The sequence below is a fragment of the Thermobia domestica genome, chromosome 5 (genome assembly GCF_964235325.1).
Source record: "Thermobia domestica chromosome 5, izTheDome1.hap1.1, whole genome shotgun sequence".
In the NCBI taxonomy this organism is placed as follows: domain Eukaryota; kingdom Metazoa; phylum Arthropoda; class Insecta; order Zygentoma; family Lepismatidae; genus Thermobia; species Thermobia domestica.
The window spans coordinates 123362216-123389843 of record NC_137458.1 but is presented as its reverse complement, the minus strand read 5'-3'; the positions used below and the strand labels follow the sequence as shown (position 1 = coordinate 123389843).

General features: G+C 35.4%; 1 protein-coding gene across 1 annotated transcript in view; it reads right to left on the bottom strand.

Annotated features, from left to right (window-relative positions):
• Positions 1–1577: 1577 nt before the first annotated feature.
• Rtc1 (RNA terminal phosphate cyclase 1) overlaps positions 1578–27628 on the bottom strand; it is a 40442-nt gene continuing 14391 nt past the window's right edge. The window contains exons 2-6 of the mRNA XM_081759032.1: positions 18278–18513; positions 16322–16492; positions 8308–8482; positions 7059–7314; positions 1578–1746 (exon numbers count right to left, since the gene is read on the bottom strand). Of these exons, the coding sequence (XP_081615158.1) occupies positions 1584–1746; positions 7059–7314; positions 8308–8482; positions 16322–16492; positions 18278–18513 (1001 nt within the window). The 3' untranslated portion in view covers positions 1578–1583. The remainder of the gene's footprint in view (positions 1747–7058; positions 7315–8307; positions 8483–16321; positions 16493–18277; positions 18514–27628) is intronic.

The following is a 27628-nucleotide window of genomic DNA, read 5'->3' as shown; positions in this document are numbered from 1 at the left end:
TTTCCTGAGCCAAATCATTTACTGGGGACGAAACGTGGGTGTACTACTATTGTCCAGTCAATGGCATAGAAGCATCAAGGATCTCCAACAGTCAAAAAGTTCAAGACATCACTCAGAACTGGCAAACTGATGGTAACCGTCTTTTGGGACCTATGGTATGTTCCTGGTAGATTTTTGTACCTCTAATTACATAGTGGAATGGAGCATCGTACCAGAAAATACTTTCCACTGAAGAGATATGTTCCACGCAGAAGGCCTCAACTGTTAGGTAAGACGGCACACACTTGCTATAGGACATGCGCACCTGCATACAGCTCAGGCGATAGTGAATCTTTTGCAACGTGGGGCTTGAAAATTCTTGCGCAGATTTTAGATTTTTCCCCAAAATGAAAGAACATCTACGTGGCAAAAGATTCATATCACATGATTCCTTCATGTACGCAGTCGAAAATTGGTTCGTGTCAGGATTCCATCTTCTATTGCCAGGGTTGTGAAAAATAGGTTTTCCACCTAGACAAGTGCCTCACCAGAGGAGGTGATTATGTCTAAATATAGTGGAAGGATATACATCTTCGTTCTACAGGTATTTCTCTCTATATCTACTATCAATAATATACCTAAGGTGGGAACCTTACTTTCTGACTTCTTGTATAAAAACATGGCTGGCTTGTTGGTTGATTTAGTGCATGAAGTGGTTATCGATGGCCACTAACTAATAACCAGGACAATAGCTAGGACTATTGATATTTTTCAGAAATGCGTTTAGCATTCTGTATTGGGCAAATAGCGACATATTTTAAGAGCACTAGGCGTACTTACCATAAAAAAACATGATAATGAGTGTACGTTGTATCCACAAGGTGATTAATGACTATTGTATGTAATTCGCCATAGAAGAGTATTCCGTGGAGAATGTAGGCAACATTTACAAAACCTCTTCTCATACGATGAAAATGTATATTGCGTCATTACGTCACATGGTGATTTGTGTTTGCCTATGGTTGTTGGCAGTTATCACTCAGTATATCTTGGGAACGAACTGGATGTCTTCGCGATGAGGTCCCAAGTTATTGACTATTTATAATGAACAAGCACGCCTGCGATCATTCCAACAAAATCTGCAGTATTTTTAACGAATCTGAAAGTTACTAAGGCAGATTTATGAGTGAAACATGAGTTCATGACTTCCATTCGGAATAAATCCCTCTTCTCTGATATCAAAGTCAAAAGTGGTCCTATCTGCTGAGAAAGCGATGGTGTCCATCTTTTGGGATTCCAGGGTTCTTGCTAAAAGTCAAACTGCGACTGGGAAATACTATACTTACGGACACACTGCTCTCTGCAACCAAGGAAAAACTTAAGAGAAATGTTGAGAAAATGTATCTTGTTGCATCTCAACGATACATCCACTCATGGCTCGGCTATTACAGTGGCAAAAGTGCATGAGTAGCTTCGATGTGATTTCCCATCCCTCTTATTCTCCAGATGTTGCTCCTTCAGACTATCACCTTTTCCAAAATCTGTAAGACATCTTTCTGATGCTGAACATGGAGGAAGGTAGTTTAATAAAGACACGATTTAGGCTATGAAATAGTTTTACTCAAATTTTGGAAACCAATTCCTAAACAAGTCATTAATATTTTGTTCATACCTAGACGGAGATCTTCCTCTTCCTCAGTCTTCTGTTGTACCTCTAACTTAAATGTAACATCGAAAAAATCACGAAGATGGCGCAAGAACTGGATCCTGTAAAGAACGAAACAAGACAATCTTAATTACAAACTTCCAATATTTGTAGAAACAATGAAAAATTTCAGTATCATCAATGCTATCCTTTAGAGTTTCGTTAGAATTCAGAGAAACAAAGATCTGAGCAGATATTTACTGTAAATAATAAAGAGATGTCGGTGGCATAAAACCATGTGAACTAACAGGATGAATAACACAGAAGTTTTTACTAGAACTATCCATACGTAAACCTAACAAGAAACATGTTCAGTTCTTCATATATACACACACTTTATTCGTACGATATTTGTGCTCATTCATACTCCATATATATAGGATAGAAGATCTTCCAATTCTGTGTGTCCTCAATCTTTCTTAAAATGCGTTTCCTCCATCTAAAACTAACTGCACCATTCCACTTAAACTACTCATCTACAAAGGAGACAACAAGTTAATCACTACAGTTTACAGAAAAACATTTAGTAATTTGTATACTCATAAAAAATCAGCATATTTCATAATTACTGAATCACATGTATAGATCAACTTCTTCATTACAACGTACAAACTAGTAGCTTCAGCTATAATTTAAAAAAAGTGAGATCAGCCATATTTTTAACTTACGTATCTTAATTAAAGAAAAATGCAAAGAAAAATGGTATAATGCAGCTCAAAAATCTGCAAAAATGGTAACCAGTATGTTGAAATCTCAAACTGAGCGTAAGTGGATTGCACTACCGCTGTTTCCAAGGTTATCATTTACAGTAAAGAACACTGTTCCAAACATTAGTTTATTCATCAAGATATTGATTTTGGTGTTTGTGAAGTTAGATGCAAATGTACAGTTCCTACATTAACACGACAAAACGCAACATCAAAAACTGAGTTTAGATATTAGAAATTCTAAGAAAGAAGTAACATTTCAAAGTGAACATGACACACAACATTCACATTTTACATAAATCGTACACATTTAACACTGTCGTACATTGAAAGGAACACATCTGAATCGTTTGGCATTTGCATTACAAATCTAGATCTTCACACACATATATTCTTTAATACGGTACTATTACAGATAGCGTTATTAAAATATGACTAATGAAGTTACATATAATGCTGTGGTCAATACCACCATATTTGTTTCAAGATCACTAATGAAAGTTGCATTAAGAGAACGTAACAGTTGAAGTACTACGGTTATTTCGTTATGAAGTGTAATTATTTCAGAGAATACGATATTTGAAAGTAGGACCTTTCCATTCTTATTTTATTTACGTGGCATTTGTAGTATGTAAAATTTCTTCAATTCTTATTAGAGAGATTCACAGGGAACACTTGTAGGAAGCGTTATAAGTTACAACATTGGAAACTACAAGGTTTGTCTGATTTCATTCTGAATAAAATGTGTGATTTGAGTACGTTGTCACAATTTATTCCCTGATGTTAAAATTTGCCACACAAGAATTGGAAAAAAATTTGATTCACCTCTTACGACTACCAATATATGATTGTTACAAAAGCAGCACTCCTCTTTTCTCATATATGTAAAAAATAAAATAGTTTGCAACAAACTTTAGACCTAAGATGACTAAGTTTTGAAAAGCAAAAAAAGTTGAACGTAACTTTGGTGATAATTCTGTACACGAATGCACTTTTTTTTTTTTTTTAAATACCAATACACTGCTGCCTCCTCTATAGACTTACGAAAAGAATTTACAACGAGATGTACTAAAAGCGCAATGAAATAATGTTCCCGTGTTGCCGTTATAACAGACTTTGGTTGTCTCTAGACGATATAAGAATAGCTTCTTTTGTTTTATGTTCAAAATATTGGATTATTCCACAACGTCCTTTTATGCACGCCGCGGAAGCACGTATTATTTTTTTAAGTGACAGAGATATAAAAATCTACACAAGAGACGCAACATTATCGCTGTACAACAGTCCATTGCGTAAGTGCGTATGAGGGAGAGCAGACTGCAGCAAGATGTACGTCAGTGACAAATTTTTGAACTTCCAGTAAAAACTAGGGAATTATTATGCTTTATAAGTTTCATCAAGGACATTCAGCGACTGTAGCGGTACAGAACATCAATGCAATAAGAGACTCTTGCTGTCCTAAATTCAAACATAGTTCCGGCCCAGAAACAACAATTCACTGCTCTGCTTGACAAGAGCAACTGCTGAATTTCACAACAACGTTCTGTGAACAGCTGTGGATGAGAATCCACATCAAACAGTGGAACAACAATTGGCCAAATACCCTCCATTCATCCATTCATTGTAGTCTTCAAGGCCTTGCTTATGTATCTAAACTGGAACATTGGGTACCTCATCATATGTTGGCACCACTGCAGAGGCAACAGGGTGTGGACATCTGCAAGCTTCCTATTGACAGTTACAGAAGAAAGTAACTTTTGGACAGGATGGTGGTGGCTGGTAAGAAAGACAAACGTAATTTACTATATTAAATACAAATGTCAGTTGATCCCTAAAGGTGCGATGGGAATAACAGGTCAAGGGGCGTCATTCTGTACGCAAAACTTTGTTCTGTAACGCGATGCAGAAGCTGGACCAAGCAATTGTTAAGTGCTCTATCGATTATAGCAAACTAAAATGCACATTTTGCTTACGCAAACCGGTATTGATGAGACCCAAGAAATCAACCTACAGAAAGCACTCTTATGTGTGTCGTGGTATATGTGTGATATATTTTAAACTGCTGATATCGAAATAAGATAATTACAACAGAGATTATTGTCAGCACCTACATAGATGGTTAGACGCTACATTGCTAACATTAGTCCATCTTCAAATGTGCGGAGACAAACGTTACCCACACACGGCAAGCATTAATTATGCGAAATTACAATCCTGTGCAGGAGAAAATCCTCTAATCCACCTTCTTTGACAAATCTTGAGCCTGCAAATTTAAGACTGTTTCGCAAGTCTTAGAAACTACCCAGATCAGAAAACACAGCGAAAAGTGGAGTACGTGCGCTAATAGTAGTCCAGTTTTCTTCAAGTAAGAGCTCTTTTCCAGAGCGGTATTCAAAAACTGGTTGATATATTACACAGTTGTAGATAAAGATGTGATTATTATGCTGAGAGCACTGTATGCGAAGTATGTTCTTAATTTCTTTTTTGTCAAAAAACGTTATTTATGGGATGAGCCAATAACATACCAAACATGAACCACAATAAAAAAGGAATATTATGATGAATGACTTCAACAGAAATAACTGTTGTTTAAGCATATTTTTATTCAATACTTTCTAAGTACTTATTCTTTTCCCGCACAATGTTGCTATTTGTCACGAGGTTCTTTTATTTCCGCTTAGAACTTACTTTCGGATAATTGTTGTGTGGTTCCAATAATGGTACAACATGTATATTCAGAAAAGACCTGACAGACGAAAAGCAACTAGCTACATATGATTACTTGAATGTTTGATAGTCTCAATCACTTATGAACTATACAATGATTATCTTTCAGATTGTTTAACAGAACAAAACTCTTGGAATAAAGTTGTTTAAGAAAATGAAGTTTTTGATTTTTTTTCTTTTTTTTAACTAGCTCAAGTTCACTTTCTGAGAATTTTAATAATAAAAACTACACAGAAGGATGGGTCGACTAATCAATCTCTATGTGAGTATAAACTATACAGTGTGTTCAATTTAAAACCGGCTCCCGGTACATACATAAAATTTTGAGACAACCTGTAACTTCTAAACCAATATATATAAAACCCTGAAATTTTGTACGAAGCAAACATCGATAGGGGGAAATCGTTTGACGTATTCCGCAGTATCAACAAATGAATAATGTTACTAACCCAACAGGTTTGCAACACTACTTAAAATAGCGTATAGTGAAAAGTACTTAAAATTACTTATTTTCCTTTGCTTTTATAACATTACAGAAATAACTCTTAGTAGTTGTAATTACAAGTTCTCGCAATTACATAACCCTAAACAGTGTTGCAAACTATTTCAATGTTTATCATATCATCGGAACAGGTTGAGATATCAATTTGCTGTAAACGGTAACATTATTTGTTCGTCGATTAGAATTCACAGAAGTATTCAGAATATTTATTCCATTTTTTCCAAAGAAGTAAAATTTTCAATCTTTTATCATTTCCTTCCTATTTACTATTCCAAATACATCACATCATAACCATGGTATCAAACGCTACGATACTTTGGATATGCATTGTTCCGTTCGTCTTAGTTGTTAGTATGATAGCTTCCAAAATTTGGACGTTTGTGATACTGTGGCGTTCTTAGTTTGCAACATTGACTAATATATGTGCTACTGTAAGTTTTCGCTAAACAGTAATTTGAAATTTGTAAAAATCTGACTAGTGCCATTTGAAAAAGTTAGCTTTATGTTGAGTCAACACTGTTCATTCGTTGGTTTGGCAAGGTATATCAAAGAATTTCTACCTGTTGATATTTGCTCTGTACAAAATTACAGCGTTTTTCATCTATTAGTTTAAAAGTTAAACAATAGTTTCAACTATTTGGAAAAAAAAAGTGAAGCCCAATGGAAAGCTGTGGGCTGTGGAAAGGATACTTTCTTTAATAAACCCAATTATACAAAATGAAACGAAATCTTTATTTTAACTTTCAAAGTTGTGCCTTTTAGGCCAAAGGAGACGAATGGAAATGTGGGAGGAGACGGAAGAACTCCTAATAACTTTACGGATACAAAAGTAATGCATTAAAAATAACAGCTTCTTCTAAGTAGTCACGCAACACCACTGATGTACGACAGAACAGTAAACATGCAAACACATTTACACGTTAAGGAAAAAAAAAAGTGTACCAAAGTTGGCAACACTCGCAGTAACTTTGATGTATACAACTAAGATTGGGAGTAATTCGTCAACTGCGCTGTATCACTCTTGTGTGATACCGAATCCCGCCAGGTATGAAATGCGCATGCGATCAGGCTTTTGCAGGCACAAAGAAAGCATCCGACCAGCCACACTGCCCCGACCTCGCATCTAGCGACTACCATCTGTTTCTATAACTAAAGAAACATGTTGGTGGAAAACACTTTGGCGACGACGGTGACGTAAGGAATAGTCACTACGTGGTTCAGATTCAGATGCCGGATGTTTATGATTCTGGAATACAAAAACTTTATACGAATGTTTGAATAATGTTGGTACTTATGTGGAAAAATAGCTTTCGTACCAGTGTATCCAGTGTCCAATACATTTCTTGTATACCTTATTTTTCATTTGCATCTTTACTTTCCTGATAAACCTCGTACATGAATAGAATTAAGTTACCTAATGAAAACTTGAAATACTTACGTGTACGGAGAGAGAGGTCCTGATTGATATTTCGACACATCTTTTTGTCCTAGGGCCATGAATAATACAGCTAAATACTGGAAATTAGAATCCACACAACCTCCACGATTTATTTCTTCTAAAAGCCTAAATGCAGCTTTCTTTCCTAAATCTTCTGGAACAATCGGCGTTTCTAACTCACTTGATGGTTGTGACGTTGCCTCACCCGTCAAGAAAATGCCTTTTGTCGTTTCTGCTACAAGACTAATTCCAAAACCTGTAAAATAATTATACGGAAATTTCACTAATTTATAATACGAAATTTTTCATGTGTTCACTACGTAGTCCTACAAATATTAAGAACCTGGTATTAATGGAAAAATAAACAAGCAAAAAATGCTGGCAAAATTGGAAAATAAAATAGCAAAAATTACACAGAAACAGCTTTTCATACAGTTAATTAAACTGGTATTAAAACATTCAATGACAAGAATACAATCGATCCACCAATTGAATAAATAATTTGGATATTATGAAGTAAAATGAAATTCATTTTGCAATTATTATTTATTTAAAATTCTGGAAACTTAAAAATTGTGAAATGCATACGCATACGAGACGACCTCTACATTCATTAGTATTTAAATGTAATGAAATGCAATAAAATTGTAAATGCATTTACGCCACATTCAATTCATACACGATTCATGAGATCAAAATTTCCTTCAAACATACTGGAACAGTAAAGTATACTAGCAATAAAAGAAAGAAAAGAACCGCATACGCTAGCAAAACATATTCAAATAATGCCGGAGAAAAGAAAGGTGCTCACGAAAAATAATTTTGTCACCATTTGCCCTGACCATAATGAAGGATTTAAATTATAATAATTTTCAATAACTATTCTATTAGGACTTGTTTCCATTTTGTACTAAAACACAACACACACTGAGCAAGGCTATGTGATAATGTGTTAAAAAAAAAAGTGATTGTGTGTGTGTGTGTTTTTTTTAAAACATATTATCACATAGCCTTGCTCAGTGTGTTGTGTTTTAATAATTTTCAACGTTAAAAATTTATGTTAAAATCAGTATTTAAAGAAGTCCACACAATCTGATCGAATTACAGTGTTTCTCCATGTTTTCTAGCGCACAAAGTAATTTCAGCCTCATTCTAGGGTTTCCAGGTGAGTTGTAGGTTCAGAGGTTCAGGATCAGGAATACTAGAGTGAAAAATATTATCTACATTTACTTGAAAATATTCATTTTACCTGGCGATTTGCCTGAATTTCCTCCTCTGTAATGGTCTGTGTAAATATAAACATCGGGAATAAACTGCAGAAGAACACCTTTAGCAGCTTCCACAAGTCTATTGCTTATAGCTGGAGAGACTCGAACTGCAAATGCAACGCCTCGAATTCGTTTTATTTTTCCTGCATCTGTAATCTAAAAGATTATGTTAAGTTTTACAAATAAGAAAATGTACACCAAATTATTACTCTAGTCAATCATAAAATATTCATCTACGAGAATTTATACTTTGAGCACCATGATTTTATAGAATTAAAAGTGCAGAGAAATCTGAACCAGCACCATTTTCTCAGTCCCAGCCTTAACAAAAGGAGGGGAAAAAAATCATAAATAGCCTCTATTCAATCAACCACGTAAACTCAGTTGGTAGGGTGAATGTTACAACCAAGGACTTTTGAATATTAAGAACAAATCTGAAGTATATTAACTCAATAACACAATGACACCAGCAAACAAGTGAATTTCGACGTACTTAATTAGTTACTAAACTTAACTGGGTAAGCGTTTGATAGAGGTTATATTTTTTCTTTCTTCTGTTTCAACAAGTACTTCTAATCTTGGTCGAGTTCCTTTCCTATTGTTATTGACTGTAAATGAATTCATTGTAAATTGCTTTCCCCATACTGTATCTGAAATTTGTTAACTAAACGTGGGGCACGGTGGCTCAGTGGTACAGCCCTCATCTCTGATGCGTGGGGTCCCTGGTTTCATCCTAAGTAACGTGAGTTTGTGATGCGTAATCAAGTTCGATGTTTTACCGGTGTTCTCCCGTTGCCTTTTAATTTCTCATTCCACCAGTATTTCATTATCATTTACTTTCATTACTCATTCGTCTCCTTTAGCCTAAAGGACATAATTGTGAGACGTTAAATTAAATATTTCATCTTTATTTCTAGTTAAATAAATATGAAAATATGATTAAATGATAGTGATATGAGCGTTTAAATGTGTGTTTGACAGTTAAATGGTCGTCTGTGTGGCTAAAAAGTGTTAAGTAGTAAGAAGAAATGATTAGTAATATATCTGATATGTACGATAATTATTAAGTAACTCACCGGAGAACAATGGCTATGTGGTAAAGTGCCAAACTCTGGTGCGAGGGGTCCCTGGTTCGATCTTAGGCCAAGTGAATTGAACAACATCGTGTCCGAATTTGCTTCGGTTCTTCTTCTCCCACATTGTATTGCACCAATTTTTTCATAATCATTCATTTCAACTAACCATCTGTATCCTTTAGCCTACATGACATAACCACGAGATGTAAAACTTAGAGGGGAAAAAAAATAGATCCAAGTTTTTGCCTTGCTTCCGTCTATTTTCGTCTTTCTTCGATTCTTTTCCAAAGTTTTACTTAAAATTACATGACTAAACTACGAATAATTATAATCAAAAATATATTTTCAATTAAATATGAAACTGGTTGAAGCTTGGACGAATAGACAATGAATGCTAAATTAACATGTTATATACGCCTACACTTTACTTGTGGTGTAAGGGAGATTCGTAACGCATTACCACTAATATTCTATCTATAGAGATCAGCTTCTTTTATATAAGAGTTCTCTGTGAACTGTGTTAACAGAAGTGATAAACCAAATATTGATTTATTTTATTATTTATTAACGTTCAGTATTTATTTTGATTTATTATTCTTTTCATTCTTAGAAAATCAACAACACTGTTGGCTTTAACTAAATAGTAAATGTGTCTTAGCTAGGAAATATTCTCTCCTTAAGGGGGCAGACTACTAAATATTTTTCAAAAGCTAACTATTTTTCTTTTGCCAGTTTTTCGTAAGTGAGGAGAGATAATGAAATATAACTTACCTCAATAATAGATAATGTTATTCTACACCCGAAAATACGAATCGGCAGAATTTTCAGTGTTGCCATCCATAGAAATTACAGTGTGACCAGAATTTGAATTACCCAATAATCTAGGTTATGGAAGCGACTAGAAAAATTGATTCAACGGCAATTGATGACCTATCATGCTGTCTGTGTTCCTTGTTAATTACTTTTTAAATAATATTTGTATTTTAATTCTACTGATAATTAAAAGTTATTTATTTTGTACCCTTTATTACAAAATAAATACAAATATTATGTAAAAAGTAGTTAACAAGGAACACAGACAGCATGATAAGTCATCAATTGCTGTTCAGTTCATTTTTCCAGTCCCTGCTATAACCTAGAATTTTGGGTAATTCAAATTCTAGTCACACTATAATTTCTATGGATGGCAACACTGAAAATTCTTCCAATTTGTATTTTCGGGTGTAGAACAACATTATCTATTACTGAGATAAGTTACATTTCATTATCTCTTTTCACTTACGAAAAACTGGCAAAAGAAAAATGGTTAGCTTTTGAAAAATATTTAGTAGTCTGTCCCCTTAAAAACAAGGAACTGAAAATAAACTTTGATTTGACTTCTATTAAAAAGTTGCTTAAAAAGATAACGATTTCTAATTAAAATACGCATTCATTTAAATTTAACTATTGCTGCTAGCAATTTACGAAATATAAGAAACGAAATATAAGCAACTTATATGAATTCATTGAGCTGCTTGCTTCTTTTGCAATTCTATTATGCACATTATAGCATTATTAAAATAATTTCTTCTGAACTTTATCCCATTTTCAGCATCGAAGATGTAAAACAATATCCAAGTGTTGAGTATAAAGCTGGAGCCAAGTGCACAGAAAGCACGTAGTACTTGTAGAAAACTATTAAATACGTAACTTCAAATACATCATTTTACACCAGTACCATTATATGCATATTTTTACGCATTTTTACATACAGTTTGCAATTTACGCATATTTTTGAACACTAATAAACTGAAGTCATTGTCATGGATAAATAAAATTAATGCAGTAAAAATTAAGTACGATTTTTATTATTTGTGTTCAATGGTTCAATGTACCATGTTTGTTAGGCTAACACTAACCGTCTCCAGATGAGGAATCGAATCTATTACCAAGTGCAGCGAAAACTAGAGCTGAACTTCCATCCACTTGGGAATATAACTTCAGAAACTTATCAAACACAAGATGAGAGTTGCTATTTTCATGGTGTACAAAAAGTTGTTTCCACTGCATTATAAAATTTAATCCACTAATCTTAATAATATAACTTGCAGAACTGCAGGGATGAATGTGGTGCAAATTCAATAAACTACCGCAAACCAATTTCTGTAAACAACTGATATATTTGGTCTAGGAATTAATTCGTGCGGGTGGACAAGAGATGGCGCAACGAACGGAGCGTACCACAGTTCCGTGTATCCACACATGTGTTGCAAACCCCTGTCATCGCGTATCGTTCGTAGTATAAGGCAGTGGATTAAAGCGTCAACAACACCAGTTTGTAGTTAAGTGAACATGGCGCAATTTGTGCCTGATAAAGTGTTTTTGCGGGGTGTCCTGCTGCATTACTTTAACATGCAGAAAAGTGCGACTGAAAGTCATCGTATTTTGGTGGAAGTGTATGGTGACCATGCTCTAGCTGAGCGAACGTGTCAGAAGTGGTTTGCACGGTTTAGAAGTGGTGATTTCGGCTTGGTAGACCAAGAGCGAGCTGGACAGCCAAAAAAATTTCAAGACGAAGAATTGACAGCATTGCTCGAGCAGGATTCGTGTCAAACGCAGGAACAACTTGCAGCAGCATTAGGCGTTGATCAAACAACAGTCTCCAAACGCTTGAAAGCCATGGGAATGATTCAAAAGATGTCACATTGGGTTCCACATGAATTGAAAGACAGAGACGTTGAAAGACGAAAAACCATTTGCGAATTGCTGCTTCAACGACAGAGCAGAAAGGGGTTTCTGCATCGAATTATTACGGGTGATGAGAAGTGGATCCATTACGAGAACCCTAAACGAAAAAAGGCCTGGGTGAAACCAGGTGAACCAGGTCCATCACAACCAAAACGAGATATTCACTGTGCAAAGGTTATGCTGTGCATATGGTGGGATATGAAAGGTGTGGTGTACTATGAGCTGCTGCAACCGGGTGAAACTATAAATGGAGAACGTTATCGACGACAATTAATGCGTTTGAAGCAAGCTCTGGCCAGAACACGACCAGAATGGGAGAACAGACATGATAAACTTATTGTTCAACATGATAACGCTCGCCCACATGTCGCAAAACCGGTCAAAACCTATTTAGAAAATGTCGGATGGGAAGTTTTACCCCACCCGCCGTATTCACCAGACGTTGCTCCTTCGGACTACTACTTGTTCGATTGCATGAACAACGATTTGATTGGACAGCGGTTTACTTCTTCAGAAGATATCGAAACATGGGTCTCTGACTGGATCGCTTCCAAGGATGAGGACTTCTTTCGCCACGGAACCCGTACATTGCCTGACAGATGGGCGAAAGTGGTGGTTAGCGATGGACAATATTTTTCTTAAGGTATTTATGTATTTTGTGTTTGTACTACAGCTTCAATGTGTGCGTACCAACCGCACGAATTAATTCCTAGACCAAATACAAGAGTGAAAAAGTTGCATGATTGGACCGAGAATCGAACTCACGGTTACCGTGCCGATACGTTGTAGTGTGGTTTAACCACTACACTATTTCAACAACCGCACACTCCATCAAAGGAAGATGATTGGGTAGTGTAGTGGTTAACTCATCGGCACGGCACACTGGAGTCCTAAGTTCGGTTTGTGGTCCATATTTACATATTTTCACTCTTCATACATCACTAAATTCGCAAGTAATGAGGAATTGGTGTGTTACAAAATAGGATATTTCCTCCACTTATCACATAATTTTATAAACACTGTTTTAATTTAACTCATGTGAAAGGCTCGGGGCTTTATGCCTTTGTTGTTACTTAATAAGTAAACATATTCTTTATACGCAATGCTTGCCACAAAAGTTTACGCCATCTTAAATATGAAACCTATAAGACGACGACTTTTAGTTTAGTGTGGGATGCAAATTTCATATGCAACTAGGAATCGAACCTAAATCTTCTGCATCCACGACGAGAACACCGTCAGCACAGTCTTAGCAAATAAGAGTATGAAATTAAGAATGAACACATTATATGTTAATATGTTTGATTTGTATCTTGTGATTCTTCCATATAGATTAATACTGAAGTAGAATTGGATGGAAAGGAATTAAATTTTCTATCACATACATAGATGATTATGAGATTTATGCCAGCCTGTGCAAACAGTTAAGATGGAGATTCTGTACAATAATGTTGGATATATTATCCACAGTGAGAATTGAGTAGTGTGGTATTTCATGTGAGGATTAGTAGTTGAAGTATTAATATATATAGTAGAGGTTGTGGAATGTGTGTCCAAGCATGTAGAATTATGAATAATTATTAGTGGAATATCTGTGGAGCAAATAATACAGTCAGTAAACATATCAGGACCTTGGAAGAGAAAAGGCGAATCCTGAAATCGGGGTTTTGGGAAATCAAGCTGAAAGTTTTGCAAGTACAAATCTTTGTTTATCTTGATAAGATAGCATGGGCAAATCTTTGCTTATCTTGAAACTGTGAGGATACTAAGGGCGAACCAGGGCACAGCGCGGTATTTATGCGTTGTCCAGACTTGTCTGATGTGAGGGGGAAAAAAATCGAACTTTCGAGTTCGCTCTTTCTCTCCCAGCGCGGCCCCGATTTCTTCGCCATTAGCTAAACTTTTGGAAAATTAATATCTGCCTAAAGCCTATTTACTTTAAATAATCCATTTCCAAGTTATTAGTATAATAATCCATCTCAAAGGAAACACTACACACGAGTAGCGACAGGTAACGCCATTGTGGACCCACCGTTGTTCAATTGTGGTCTGCGTGAGACGCGTTATACCAAGTGAGTATTAGTGTATCCGGTTCCAAAGTGATACCAGTAAAATGAACGAACAAAGGATCAATTTGAAGTTTTGTTTTAAGCTTGGCAAGACACCGAAAGAAACCCATGATATGCTGGCAGAGGTTTATGAAGATCAAACAGTGTCCTTGAAGTGTGTTTACGAGGGTTCGACGGTTTTCGAGAAGGGCGGGATAGTGTTTCTGAAAACCCCCGTAGCGGAAGGCCGTCAAGCTCTCGCACAGACGAAAACACTGAAAAAGTGAGGACACTAATCACAAACGATCGCTGATTAAATGTGCGAATTATTAATGAGAAATTGAACATTAGCCGTGAATCTGCGAGACTTACCCTCACCAAGGACTTAGGGAAGAGGAAAACGTGTTTACGACTCATGCCACATTACTTAACTGATGACCAGAAACACGCACGTGTTCTTGACTCACTGGATTTTATCGCTGTGGCGAATGAAAATCCAAACTTCTTGAACTGTATTGTTTATGAGGATGAATCCTTGTCTGTGAGGTACAATCCGGAAACATAACATCAAAGCATGGAATGGAGTTCTCCTGCATCATCTCGTTGGAAAAAGGTCAAAGCAGAAAAATCACACATCAAAATGATGCTAATCACCTTTTCTGACAGTAATGGCATAATCCACAAGGAATTTCTACCTGAGGGTTCACAATGCTCACCCTCACACAGCCAATATCTTTAGACAATTTCTGGCCTAAAAGAGGGTGGTGCAAATTGATCATCCACTATATTCGCCAGATCTGAATCCTCCTGACTTCTTCCCACGCCTCAAACTCGCGTTGAAAGGAAAGAGATTTGACGATATTCCAAACATCCAACGAAACGTGACGAGGCTCCTGAGCACAATCCCGAAAGAAGACTTCTCAAAAGGTTTCCAGGACATGTACAGTCGTGTTCAGCGCTGCATAGCTGCGAAGGAGACTACTTCGAAAGACAGTAAGGTAAGTTTCATTCACATTGTATCTACTTTCTATTTACGGGATCATTCACCGAACTTTGTCAGAGGTTGTATAATGAAAAGAGTAAACGAAAGATTACTAATCGTAAGTACTGATGGAAATGGGAGTACCCCTAAAAAAACTCAAATATCCCAAGTTTGCCTATATGGTCCAAGTCTAGGTTGAACAGATATACCCATGATTCCAAGGGTTTTGTCAATGGACAAGAGGATTCCAAATGTTAACTTCGGCATTCATCATATTCTCCTTTAATCTAGAGGGCACAACTGATATCGATAACCTTTAAACTTCTTTCATTTTCTTCCAGAAAATCTCTAGGAAGGCGCTTCCTGTCACTCAGGATTACGAATATATTGCCTAAAGAAAGAAAACTTAAATATAATCAATTATAGTAGTAAAATCTTCCTTAACGGACGCCTCCATAATACGGACTTTTTTCCTCCTGGCAAAAATAAATGTAATTTTACGGAACATAACACTTACTTCTACGGACACGGAGACTGCTCTTTTTCCTCCAACGTTTTAGTAACAGATATTCTCAGTTTATACGTATTTAGCGCACACGTACAGACACCCACACAAACTTTCTGCAATTTGAAAATAAATCTGCAATACAGTATAGTAGACAAGAGATGCTTTTCCCACAAAATGTCTTTGCCGTAAGTCAATACCTGGTGAACTACAGCTGAAAGCTGAACTTACAACTATTCTTTTACCAGGGGGAGAAGAAAATTACCACGCAGCATTATACATTTGCAGTACACCCCGTGGCATCCAGCGATACTTTTGTTTCTTTACAGAGGAGACTTCATTATCATCTCCCTATCTCACTTATTCTGTGTATTAGCCTATATTTACACCTATACTTATTATAAAATGTGTAATTAGTTACTGTATACAACTACCGCATAGGTGTAATTTAACTTTGTGTAACCTCTCTCTAATGGACACTTCTAATTTACGGTCGAACTATGATGACCCATCGGTGCCAGCTATTTAGAGGTTTCATTTTAATGGTTTTATGAAAATGAGAATGATAAACAGTATTTGTAAATTATTTTCTCAAATCTGGTTATCAACAACAGTTCTTCATCGCTAAAACAAAATATTTCCTATATTGCTCCTTACCTGAACAGGCCTCAGCTGTTTCCTCACAGGGCACTTGAAAATAATTTCCCCTCCTCCTTCTGGTGCCATGCCTCTCTTTGTGATTTTAAACTCAAGGCCATCGTCTACTATTAAAAATGTTTTGAGGACTGGAAGCATTCCGTTCTTAATAGCGTCAACGGATGGCTCTCTCTGTTATGTAAAATATATACTACAGTTAACAATAGAATTTATTACTAGCACTGATCGGTAACTTATTATTTATTGAATTCACGCCTTTTACTACACAGTCTTTGAATAAATGTACAGGGTGTTTCAGTAGGATGTCACACCTTTTAAAATAGATATGCTGTTGGAATGAATAACAACGCATAACATAATCAAAAGTAAACGAAAAATTAGCAGAAATAATTAATATTTACAGAACGTACTGGGAGTACCTCTCTTCCTACCACGATCAGTCAAATACACACCTTAACATTTTACATGCAAACAATGGGCAAAGAGTTACAATTATTTAAAAACTGGGACATTCCCCCGAAACAGTCTGTACTAAAAGAGTATGGAGAAGGTACACGCTTGCTAAAGAAATTAAAAAAAAAAAAAAGTGTAAATAATGTCTTTACAAAGTACTAAGATATCATCAAAATATTCGCTTCTTATAACTGAAAATTCTAAAGAGAACAAAACAATATATAATTCACGACCATTAACTTGTAGTTTAGGCAGTTGTGCAACAACACAATTTTGGTCTTATATCAATATTTTATCAACAATTTCAGTTTTAAGTTTATTCTGAAAAGAAATTTTACAGATTAACAAACTGATTTATATGGAAATTTAATCAAATTATAATCTAAATATGAACTGATGGGGTTTAAGAATGAAATATGCGAACGACATCCATATTTTCTATGTACAAAAATTTATTTAACAATATTTTCACCAAGTGTAACAGTACCACGCAAGATACTTAACATGCATACACATTGTAACTAAAATAAACCCCCGATTATAATTTGAACACATATCATACATTAAATTACAACAGGAGCCAACGTAACATTTTTGGAACATGCAAACGCCTTGAGAAATAATATGACGATGTAATTACACAGAAAAGTCTGGACATCTGACTCGAACTTCGATTTTCCGCTTGTCGAGAGCTTCTCTAGCCAATTAAGCTACAAGCAACACAGATAGTTTTCCTCCGGTTTAATGCCTTATTAGCAGTGATCCATTTTGCTACAACGTAAATTTTGTTTTATGAAATACCTTCTACATAATTTTACTAATTTTCAATATTTTTCAGTCAGAACTAAAGTTGCGAGATCGTATGTGCTCAAGATACAAGTTTCGTACAGAAGGAAACAAAGTATTATTGTAAAATTTCTATATACACACAAGTGCAAGCGCCTAGCAGTGTCTTTTGACACTTAACTCTCAGATCGTCAAGATCACTGGCATCGTATGAGCCGCCAAGATAGGATAATTTTTGACCCATGTATATATTTGTCGTAACTAGATAAGCAAAACAGCCGGCTTTTGAGGATGGAAGTATTTCTCCCCATAAAATACAGTTTAAAAAACGCTATTTGATTTTTATGATTTTCTTATTCAAGTACTAAGTATCACACAGATTAAGTTATGCCCTTTACTGGAAAATTAAATCTTGTGTTCCTCATTGGAACACCCATTACACAAACACATAAAAATCTATTATATGAGTTCATAACCATACGCTGGCACAACTAATACAACCTTCATAATGCGCATTCTTCAAAAAATTATGTGATATAAAGAATTGTTATTAGTTATGTACTGATAATAATAACTGTCTTGAGCACTCAAATACATTCTGCACTTATGGGGACAATTAGGAAGTTCACAAACATTTGGTTACTATCACACTGAATTCTACATATCAATTTATTACACTGTATTTCAGGTTATTCTGCTGCCATCATCTTTACTTACCTCATGATTTGTTATCCCTTTAAGAGTGACGGACAGTGGCTTCTTACAAAAGGGACCCAATGCCATAAGGACTTCTAAGTAATAACCGATACTTCTCAACTTGCAGCATTCATGCTCTATGTGACCTCCATATAACAACCCAGGGTGATAATACAACGAAGTACCAGTCTCACTAACTTCAATTCTTGTTCCATTTGTTATTTTATCTAGCAGACGTATCAGATTCACTTCAAATTCTTAAAATAATGGAAAAACAAATAAATCAATGATAATAACAGAAAATGTAATAGTGTTTCGCTTGGTAAATCAATAACATTTTCAACTGTAGTGTTTTGATTGGAATCTTATCTTAAGTGCTAGGTAAAGTTACAAATAAACAATAAACAAAAATTTCTACTCGTGAGAACATCCAAAACCTCACCCTCTCCCTCAACCCACGTAAAAAGATGCTTGACAAATTTCTGTCGACATATATTGTGTCATCGGTATGCAAAATCATTCATCGAGTTCAAGACCATTAAGTGAATGTTAGTTCAAGATTGTCAACTGAGTGCTTGGTGTTTGTGATCTTAAAAGATTGTTGCATGTCTGTAGAAATTAAAATAAAGAAAAATAACTATAAAATTTCGTACGTAGTGTTGGAAATATGCATAAGAAAAGGAGTATTTTCAAAAAGTATTTCAACAAAAAACTTCAAAAATTAAGGAACTAAGAATTTTACGATGAAATTAAAAAAAAAAAAAAAAAAAAAACTTCATTTTGAGTTCCTTTTATGTAAATGTGGCAAACGCACAGTGAAATTTACAAAGAGAGCGAAAATTATGTGCTTAAGGTTACTGTGCCCACCCCCTTGTCCGAGCACTTCGCCTTTTCGCCACCAGATGCTCACTTTTTCATTTAGCAATCACTGCTGGTACCTCTACTGGGAAGAACTGAAAGATCGTACCGCTCAGTTTAAATGTGTCCAGGATATCCACAATTGAAGTGGGCGGGGAGAGGAATCCAACAGTTTTTTTTTTCCTTCGTGCACCTTCAGTCAGTCAGCAAGCCGTGTTGTTCAGCCGCAGGGCAAAATCTCAACCATTGACGGGTAACAGAAATCTTTTCTTTTTGCAGGTAGGAATAGAGTTTTTGTACGAAAAACGTGAATTAGGTTGCAAAGAGCGTCATTCGCATCGCGTTGACAAATTTTCTTTCGTCCGTTTATCACATGAAGCTCTTTTCTTTTTTTTCGATTATTACCAGAATATGAGATAAAAAACCTAAATGGTTCTTTGTATACAGAAAACAAACAATACCAATATTTTCTTACATATCAGTATTATATGATTTTTTTTTTTTTTTTTTTTTCATGAAGTGTATGATGCTTGAAAAATGGACAGAATGAATTTTGATTTTTCTATTTGTCCCTATCCTTCTGAGTAGAGAGAATGCTGTGGCGCAACTAAAGGGCCTGCAGGGCCCGCAACATTGAGAGGCCCAGAACAGAAAGAGGCCCATTTCAGTTTCGAAGTTAAACTTTATAATGTTAGGATGTTAAAAATTATGTGATGTTTCAACTATATATCACTTTTACCTGTGAAGACGGTAACACCTGAGCGATTATTTAGTAAATTAAATGCCAACAAAACTTATACTGACCAGCGAAAACATTATGACCACTCGCTACTTTTTGAACGAAATCATCGGGCTGAGATAAGAGCTACAAGGCACATCACAACCGCGCGCCAAACACGACAAGAATCTCACTCGATTAGTCAGTGTGGTGCTTGTGCCTTGAATGGGGAAGGACGACGATATATCAGGGTGAGTAAATGGCTGGGAGCTTCATTTCGGAAACAGCGCGACTTGTCGAGTTTTCGCGATCTGCAGTGCTTATGTATTTCAAAGATGGGAAAAGGACAGTGAAACCAGCATCGAACCAAACAACAAAAAGTGGGGCGACTACATCTCATTAAAAATGTCGTAGACTCTCGAGGTTGGTACAGAAGAATAGACGAAAACTATAGCACAATAATAATAATAATAATAATAATAATAATAATAATAATAATAATAATAATAATAATAATAATAATAATGTGCTTTTTTTGCATATGAGCAAGTTGTGACTCACTGATAGAACATAGAAAGTCAAAACTGTTCTCTGTAAATTTTACGTGACTCATGGATGTGGATAGAGGGGGTCCGTTTAACATTTTTGCGGGGAGGCCCATTCGTCCTTACTTACGCTACTGAGAGGTAAGGTAAAATAATAACACCAATATATACATATATATAAACTCCTGGCGCAACAGTCCCTTGTGATCTGAGTCTGCAGCGGGCTTATGTTAGTGGTCAGCACAACTACACCCAACGTAGCCAGCTGTCTAGATTGAAGTCCGCTATCTTTTAGTTTCCCAACTTTTCTCTCGATGTTTGGTCAACACAGCAATGTTTGAGTGCCACACCGGGAATTAAACTCTGGACGACGCACACCGTATCACTTTCGCTAATCTTTTGGTAAAATTCAGGTTAGGGTGGTACTGAATTATTTTTGGAATATGCCATTTCTCATAAGGTAAAGTTCAAAAGTATTGTGACATAATTAAAAAGCTCATTATCAACCACGTATTCTTGCCTCTAATATCACTAAAAGTTTTCGAGATATGTGTCAAAAATGGTTGAAACACTTGAAGTTAGTTTAGTAACTTGAAGAAGATAGTGGCCTTATACATACACAATTGCTCCAATTTTTATTTTTATTCTTCTCTCTCGTAAAGAAATACAAAATCATAATTTCAACCATTTTGGTACATTTTTCATAATTTGAAGGGCGAACAGCCGGTTTCTTTCCTTACGTTTTGAACTTGGGATTTATATTCTTCTTGTCACTTATCGTGAAAGTCATATAATGACATAGGTCCCAAAGCTAGAATATATTATGCGACAGAGGTAATGACAATTTCATCTTTAAGATCTATTAAATTTGACATTTATTGAACGTTAGCGGTTTTATAATACGAATAAATTTTTTGCAATAAGGTGCATATAGTGGTCGTAAGAAATGACAAAAGCTACCATTGACCTTTATAGTTTGACTGATGCTTTTTCGATCATGGTATTCCCCTTAAATTTTGTAAAGGATAGTATCATTTTAATTATCTTGGCCTAATTTCCTAAAGCCTCTCATTCGTACGCTAAAAGAAAAATTTCTATTTTTTATGTATAAGAATTCAGGGAATGCAAATTTATTCAAAATTCGTTTACAATTAAAGTCGGCTAAACAGATATTCCTTTGAGATTTCTGTATTTTGAAAACAAATTCACGATTTCAGTTCTTTGTCTTTACTTGTTTCCATGTTTTTTTTATATCAATACTGTATGATCAATTCCAAGAATTATTTTAGTTCCCCGGTACATCAATTTATAACAAGCTCCAAATACTGCTACAATTTTAATGTGGTTTCAGGAGAATCTGCATATCTCATCCTTTTGTTACTCTCTATATATTCATCTACTATGTAAACAAACATCAGTGAAAGAAAGAGGCTGAGAGCTAACACGTGCTCCGTGAGGAACGTTGTCATTCCTTTTACTGACATATCTAGAGAGTCTAGTGTTGCCACGAGACAAGACGAGATTTCTGGCTGTGTCGTCTCGTCTCATATCGAATGGTTCTGTCTCGTCTCGTGGCAACACCAGAAAGGCTGAGGCCCACAAAAAGAGCTGTTATACCAAGTGGTTAAAATTACAACTTTTAACCAAGTTTTGTTTGGTAGCACAACACACAACACGACTGCAATCTTCCAGCAACGGCTGCTTAGATTCGACTGAACCAGTAATTACTTCGATAGGAACATTTGTCAATACCGTCAGTACAGTCGAAAGGCAAGATTTCCCCATTTATTCTGATATCCTTTTTTCAGAACCCCTGGCGCCACTTCAACAAATAAGGAGGCCTATGTAACTTTCCCATTTAAAAAATGATTTAGCTTCGAATAACATCATAAAACAATAAAAAAGATAAATTTTGTTGTCAAATCAGCATCTTTTCAAAACTCAGTATCGAGAAAGGCTGACACGTTTCTGTCTTGGTTCGGAACGAGAAAGACAATGAAACAATAGTTAGTTACTGATAAAATTGCCACTTCTACTTGCACTTCTATAACAGGATTTTTATACGTAGATATCTCCACCAGCCCCCGGAATAAAATCTTCTGAAACACTGATCTCAATGAATGCTTTACATTTGTATTTGAATCTAGAGCACTATCACAAAATAATTAAACTTGAATCGATTGAAAAATGGAAGTGAAAGTTGTTTGTAAGAATCATTTTCAAAAAATTCTTTAGGTATTCCCTGTTCTTTGTAGGATTTGAAACATTGAATCATTTGGATCATTTGAAATAATAAAAGATGGAATACATTTCGAAGTCAAATAATTTATTCAAGGGTTAATAAATTTTTAAGCAAATTCAGAAACTGTGTTTGTATTTTTCGAGACACGAGACGAGACATTTCACAAAAAGTTTCGTATTGTATCGTGTCTCGCTTCAAAGAGTCGAGTCCCGTCTCGTTGGAACACTAAGAGAGTCTTACGCATTCTCTTTCCACGAAAGTGAAACTTGAAAAGCACATTCAGTCAATTGTTATCATAGAATATACTATGGGCATAGTCACTGATGTGTAGAAGGTGACACAGGCGGAATTTGTTCTTATGGAGCCCTTGGCGAGTTGGAGCCGTGGGGCTCTATTATTTGGATTGGAAACATTGGTTCAAAAATATTTTACATTTAGTATACATATATATACACATATATATATACATACACACACACACACACACGTACATGTGTGTTACATATACTTTAATTAATGTGTGGACCTGCGGACAAGGTATAGTTCGCCCGCCCAAAAAACCGCCTCTGGGGGGTGGGTTCGAAGCGCATTCCTGAAACATAGAATTATGCTAATCGTAATTTTCTGAGATAGACTACCCCCCGAGGAATAAGTAAATAAATAAATAAATAAAAATAGTTTCGTAATGTTTATCTTCCGTATACGAGTAATTGAAAAATTTTAGTGTCTCAACAATGAGAGCTGTATACAGGTGATTCTGGCCCAAATTTTCGGCTCTCTCCCCCACGGTTGTTTTAAGAATTTTTATCTATTATCTACTCCCTTGGAGTAACTGTTGCTCTGTATTTTCATGGGCTTGCAACCGTCAGAATGAATATCCTGGCTGCTTTCCCAGCTACCCATTCAGCATGCAATAGATACATGCAATAACAATCAAATCCCACACAAACTACTCTACCCATCAAATATTTTAACATGGAAAATTCTTTTACGCAACGTATTTCGTTTGTTTAAAATGGAATAGACCTAAATACAACTTTTTTTTAATGTTCTTCTGGAAATTCGATAGCGAGATCGCTCACATCAAAAAATGAGATAATTAGTGCTCTGACAATCTGGTAGAAATACAACATGCCATATATACACATTACTGTGATTACATTGCTATTTATTCAATGATTATTTTGCTTAGAGCTTTCTTACTCTCCAGGGTACTCTTCAAGGGTATATAATTACTCTTCACTTATGTAGCGAAAAAATATTCAGCTTGCAAATTTATTTCGAGAACTTCTCATTCCCTAATGCATGTTTATTCTCTGAATTTGTACGTACAGCCGACAAACTTACATAGAATCTCAACAGAGTTCAAATGTGAGGTGTCTGCTGGGAAGCACAGGTCAGTTGTATGGGAGGGGCTTTTAGAATGCAATTCTAGGAACACTGTGGGCTTTTAGAGTGTAATTCTAGGAACGCTGTAGGGGGCCATCCCGCTCCACCTGAGACAAAAAAAAAATCTGGAGGCACACAACTAGTTCACCACACTGGCTATAAACAAGTTCTGGTGCAACAAAGTTCTGAATGAAATATATATATATATATATATATATATATTTACTATTCCATTTTCCGAACAATAACATTTACCGATGACCTGTTAGCCCCTCCACCACAGCCACCATGAAAACAAATTCAATCGGAATTTGTCCAGCTCGTTTGATCACGAATAATTATCGTTTGATCCCAACGCTTACTGATGTATTACACACAATTTGGCTAGAGCTTGTTAGCCCTTGATAATCGACATGTATCATTCCATAGATATTTCAATCGCAAATAGGTACGCAAAGTTTGGTCAGTTTCTGGTAGAAAGTATGACAGATAAAGTTTATTGTTTATTTAACAATGGTGGCCTCTAACAATGCAACTAACAACAACAAGTGAAATCGACAAGTACCATTTCATAGATATCTAAATCGTAAAGGAGTGTGCTAAGTTTGGTTAATCTGTGGTAAAAAGTATGGCAGATAAAGTTGATTGTTTATTTAACAATGGAGAAATCCAACAATTATTTATTGAACAATTGTGGCCTTAAACGATAAAACTAACAATAATATGTGAAATCGACAAGTACCATTCCCTAGATATCTCAGTGGTAATCCGATTGGTGTGCCAAGTTTGGTCAGTTTCTGGTACAAAATATAGCAAATAAAGTTGATTCTTTATTTAACAATGGTGGCCTCCAACAATGAAACTAAGAACAATATGTGAAATCAACACGTACTATTTCCTACATATTTCAATCTTAAATGGGTGTGCAAAGTTTGGTTAGTCTGTGGTATAAAGTATGGCAGATAAAGTTGATCGTTTATTTCACAATGTAGAAATCCAAGGATTGTGTATTTAACAATGGTGGTCTTCAACAATGAAGCTAACAACAATATGAGAAATCGACACATATCTTTCCCTAGATATTTCAATCTTAAATGAGTGTGTAAGGTTTGGTCAGTTTCTGCTAGAAAGTATGGCATATAAAGTTGATTCTTTATTTAATAATGGTGGCCTCTAACAATGAAATTAACAACAATAAGTGAAATCGACACGTACTGTTCCATAGATGTCTCAATTGTAAATGAGTGCGCCAAATTTGGTTAGTTGTGGTAGAAAGAGTGTAAGATAAAGTTGATTGTTTAGGTAACAATTTAGAAATTCAACGATTGTTTATTTAACAATGGTGGCCTTCAACAATGAAAGAACAACAATATGTGAAATCGACACATACGATTCCATAGATATCTCAATCGTTCATGAGTGTGCAAAGTTTGCTTAGTTTGTGGTATAAAGTATGGCAGATAAAGTTGATCGTTTATTTCACAATGTAGAAATCCAAGGATTGTGTATTTAACAATGGTGATCTTTACAATGAAACTAACAACAATATGAGAAATCGACACATACGTTTCCCTAGATATTTCAATCTTAAATGTGTGTGCAAGGTTTGGCCAATTTCTGGTAGAAAGTATGGCACATATAGTTGATTGTTCATTTAACAAACCTGGCCTCTAACAATAAAACTAACAACAATAAGTGAAATCGACACGTACCATTCCATAGATATCTCAATCCTAAATGAGTGTGCCAAGTTTGGTTAGTTTGTGGTTGAAAGTGTGGCAGATAAAGTTGATTGTTTATTTAACCATGGGGAAATCCAACGATTGTTTATTTAATATTGGTGGCCTCGAACAATGAAACTAAAAACAATATGTGAAATCGACTAGTAGATATCTCTGTGCAAATCCGATGGGTGTGCCGAATTTGGTCAGTTTGTTTTAGAAAGTATGGCAGATAAAGTTGATTGTTTATTTAAGAATAGTGGCCTTCAACAATGAAACTAACAACAATTTGTGGAATCCACACGTACCATTCCCTAGATACTGCAATCTTAAATGGGTGTGCAAAGTTTCTTCATTTTCTCGTAGAAAGTACGAAAGATAAAGTTGATTGTTTACTTAACAACGGTGGCCTTCAACAATGAAACTAATAACAATATGTGAAATCGGCACGAACCATTCCATTGATATCTCTATCGTAAATGAGTGTGCCACGTTTGGTTAGTTTCTGGTAGAAAATATGGCAGACAAAAGTTGACTGTATACTTAACACTGGAGAAATCCAACGATTCTGTATTTAAAAATGGTGGCCATCAATCATGAACCTAACAACAACATGTGAAATCGACACATAGCATTCCGTAGATATTTCAACTTTCAAGGGTATGCAAAATTTGGTCAGTTTCTGGTAGAAAGTATGGCAGATATAGTTGATTGTTTATTTAAAAATGGCGGTCTCTAACAATAAAACTAACAACAATAAATGAAATCGACACGTACCATTCCATAGATATCTCAATCATAAATAAGTATGCCACGTTTGGTTAGTTTGTAGTATAAAGTATGGCAGATAAAGTTGATAGTTTATTTAATAATGGAGAAATCCAACGATTGTTTTAAAATGGTGGCCTCGAACAGTGAAACTAACAACATGTGAAATCGATTGGTACCATTCAGTAGATATTTCTGTGGTAATCCGATGAGTGTGCCAAGTTTTATCAGTTTGTGTTAGAAAGTGTGTTAGATAAAGTTGACTGTTTACTTAACAATGTAGGCCTTCAGTAATGAAACTAACAAGAATATGTGGAATCGACACGTACTATTCTTTAGATATCTCAATCTTAAATGGATGTATAAAGTTTGGTCAGTTTGTGGTAGAAAGTACGGCAGAAAAAGTTGATTCTTTACTTAAAATTGTGTCCTCTAACAATGAAACTAACAACAATATGTGAAATCGACCCATACCATTCCATAGATATCTCAATCGTAAATGATTGTGCAAGTTTGGTTAGTTTGTGGAAGAAAGTGTGGCAGAAAAACTTGATTATTTTTTAAAAATGGTGGCCTCTAAGAATGAAAGTAACAACAATAAGTGAAATCGGCACGTACCGTTCAATCGACCTCTCAATCGTAAATGATTGTGCAAGTTTGGTTAGTTTGTGGTAGAAGATATGGCAGATAAAGTTGATTGTTGTTTAATAATGAAGAAATCCAACGATTATGTATTTAACAATAGTGTCTTACAACAATGAAACTAACAACAATATGTGAAATCGACACATAGCATTCCGTAGATATTTCAACTTTAAATGGGTGTGCAAAGTTTGGTCAGTTTCTGGTAGAACGTATGGCCATTAATGTTGATTGTTTGTTTAACAATGGTGGCCTCTAACAATGAAACAAACAACAATATGTGAAATCGACCCATACCATTCCATAGATATCTTAATCTTAAATGATTCTGAAAATTTTGGTTAGTTTGTGGTAGAAAGTGTGGCAGAAAAACTTGATTGTTTATTTAACAATGGTGGCATCTAACAATGAAAGAACAACAATATGTGAAATCGACACGTACCATTCCCTAGATACTTCAATCTTAAATGCGTGTGCAAAGTTTGGTCA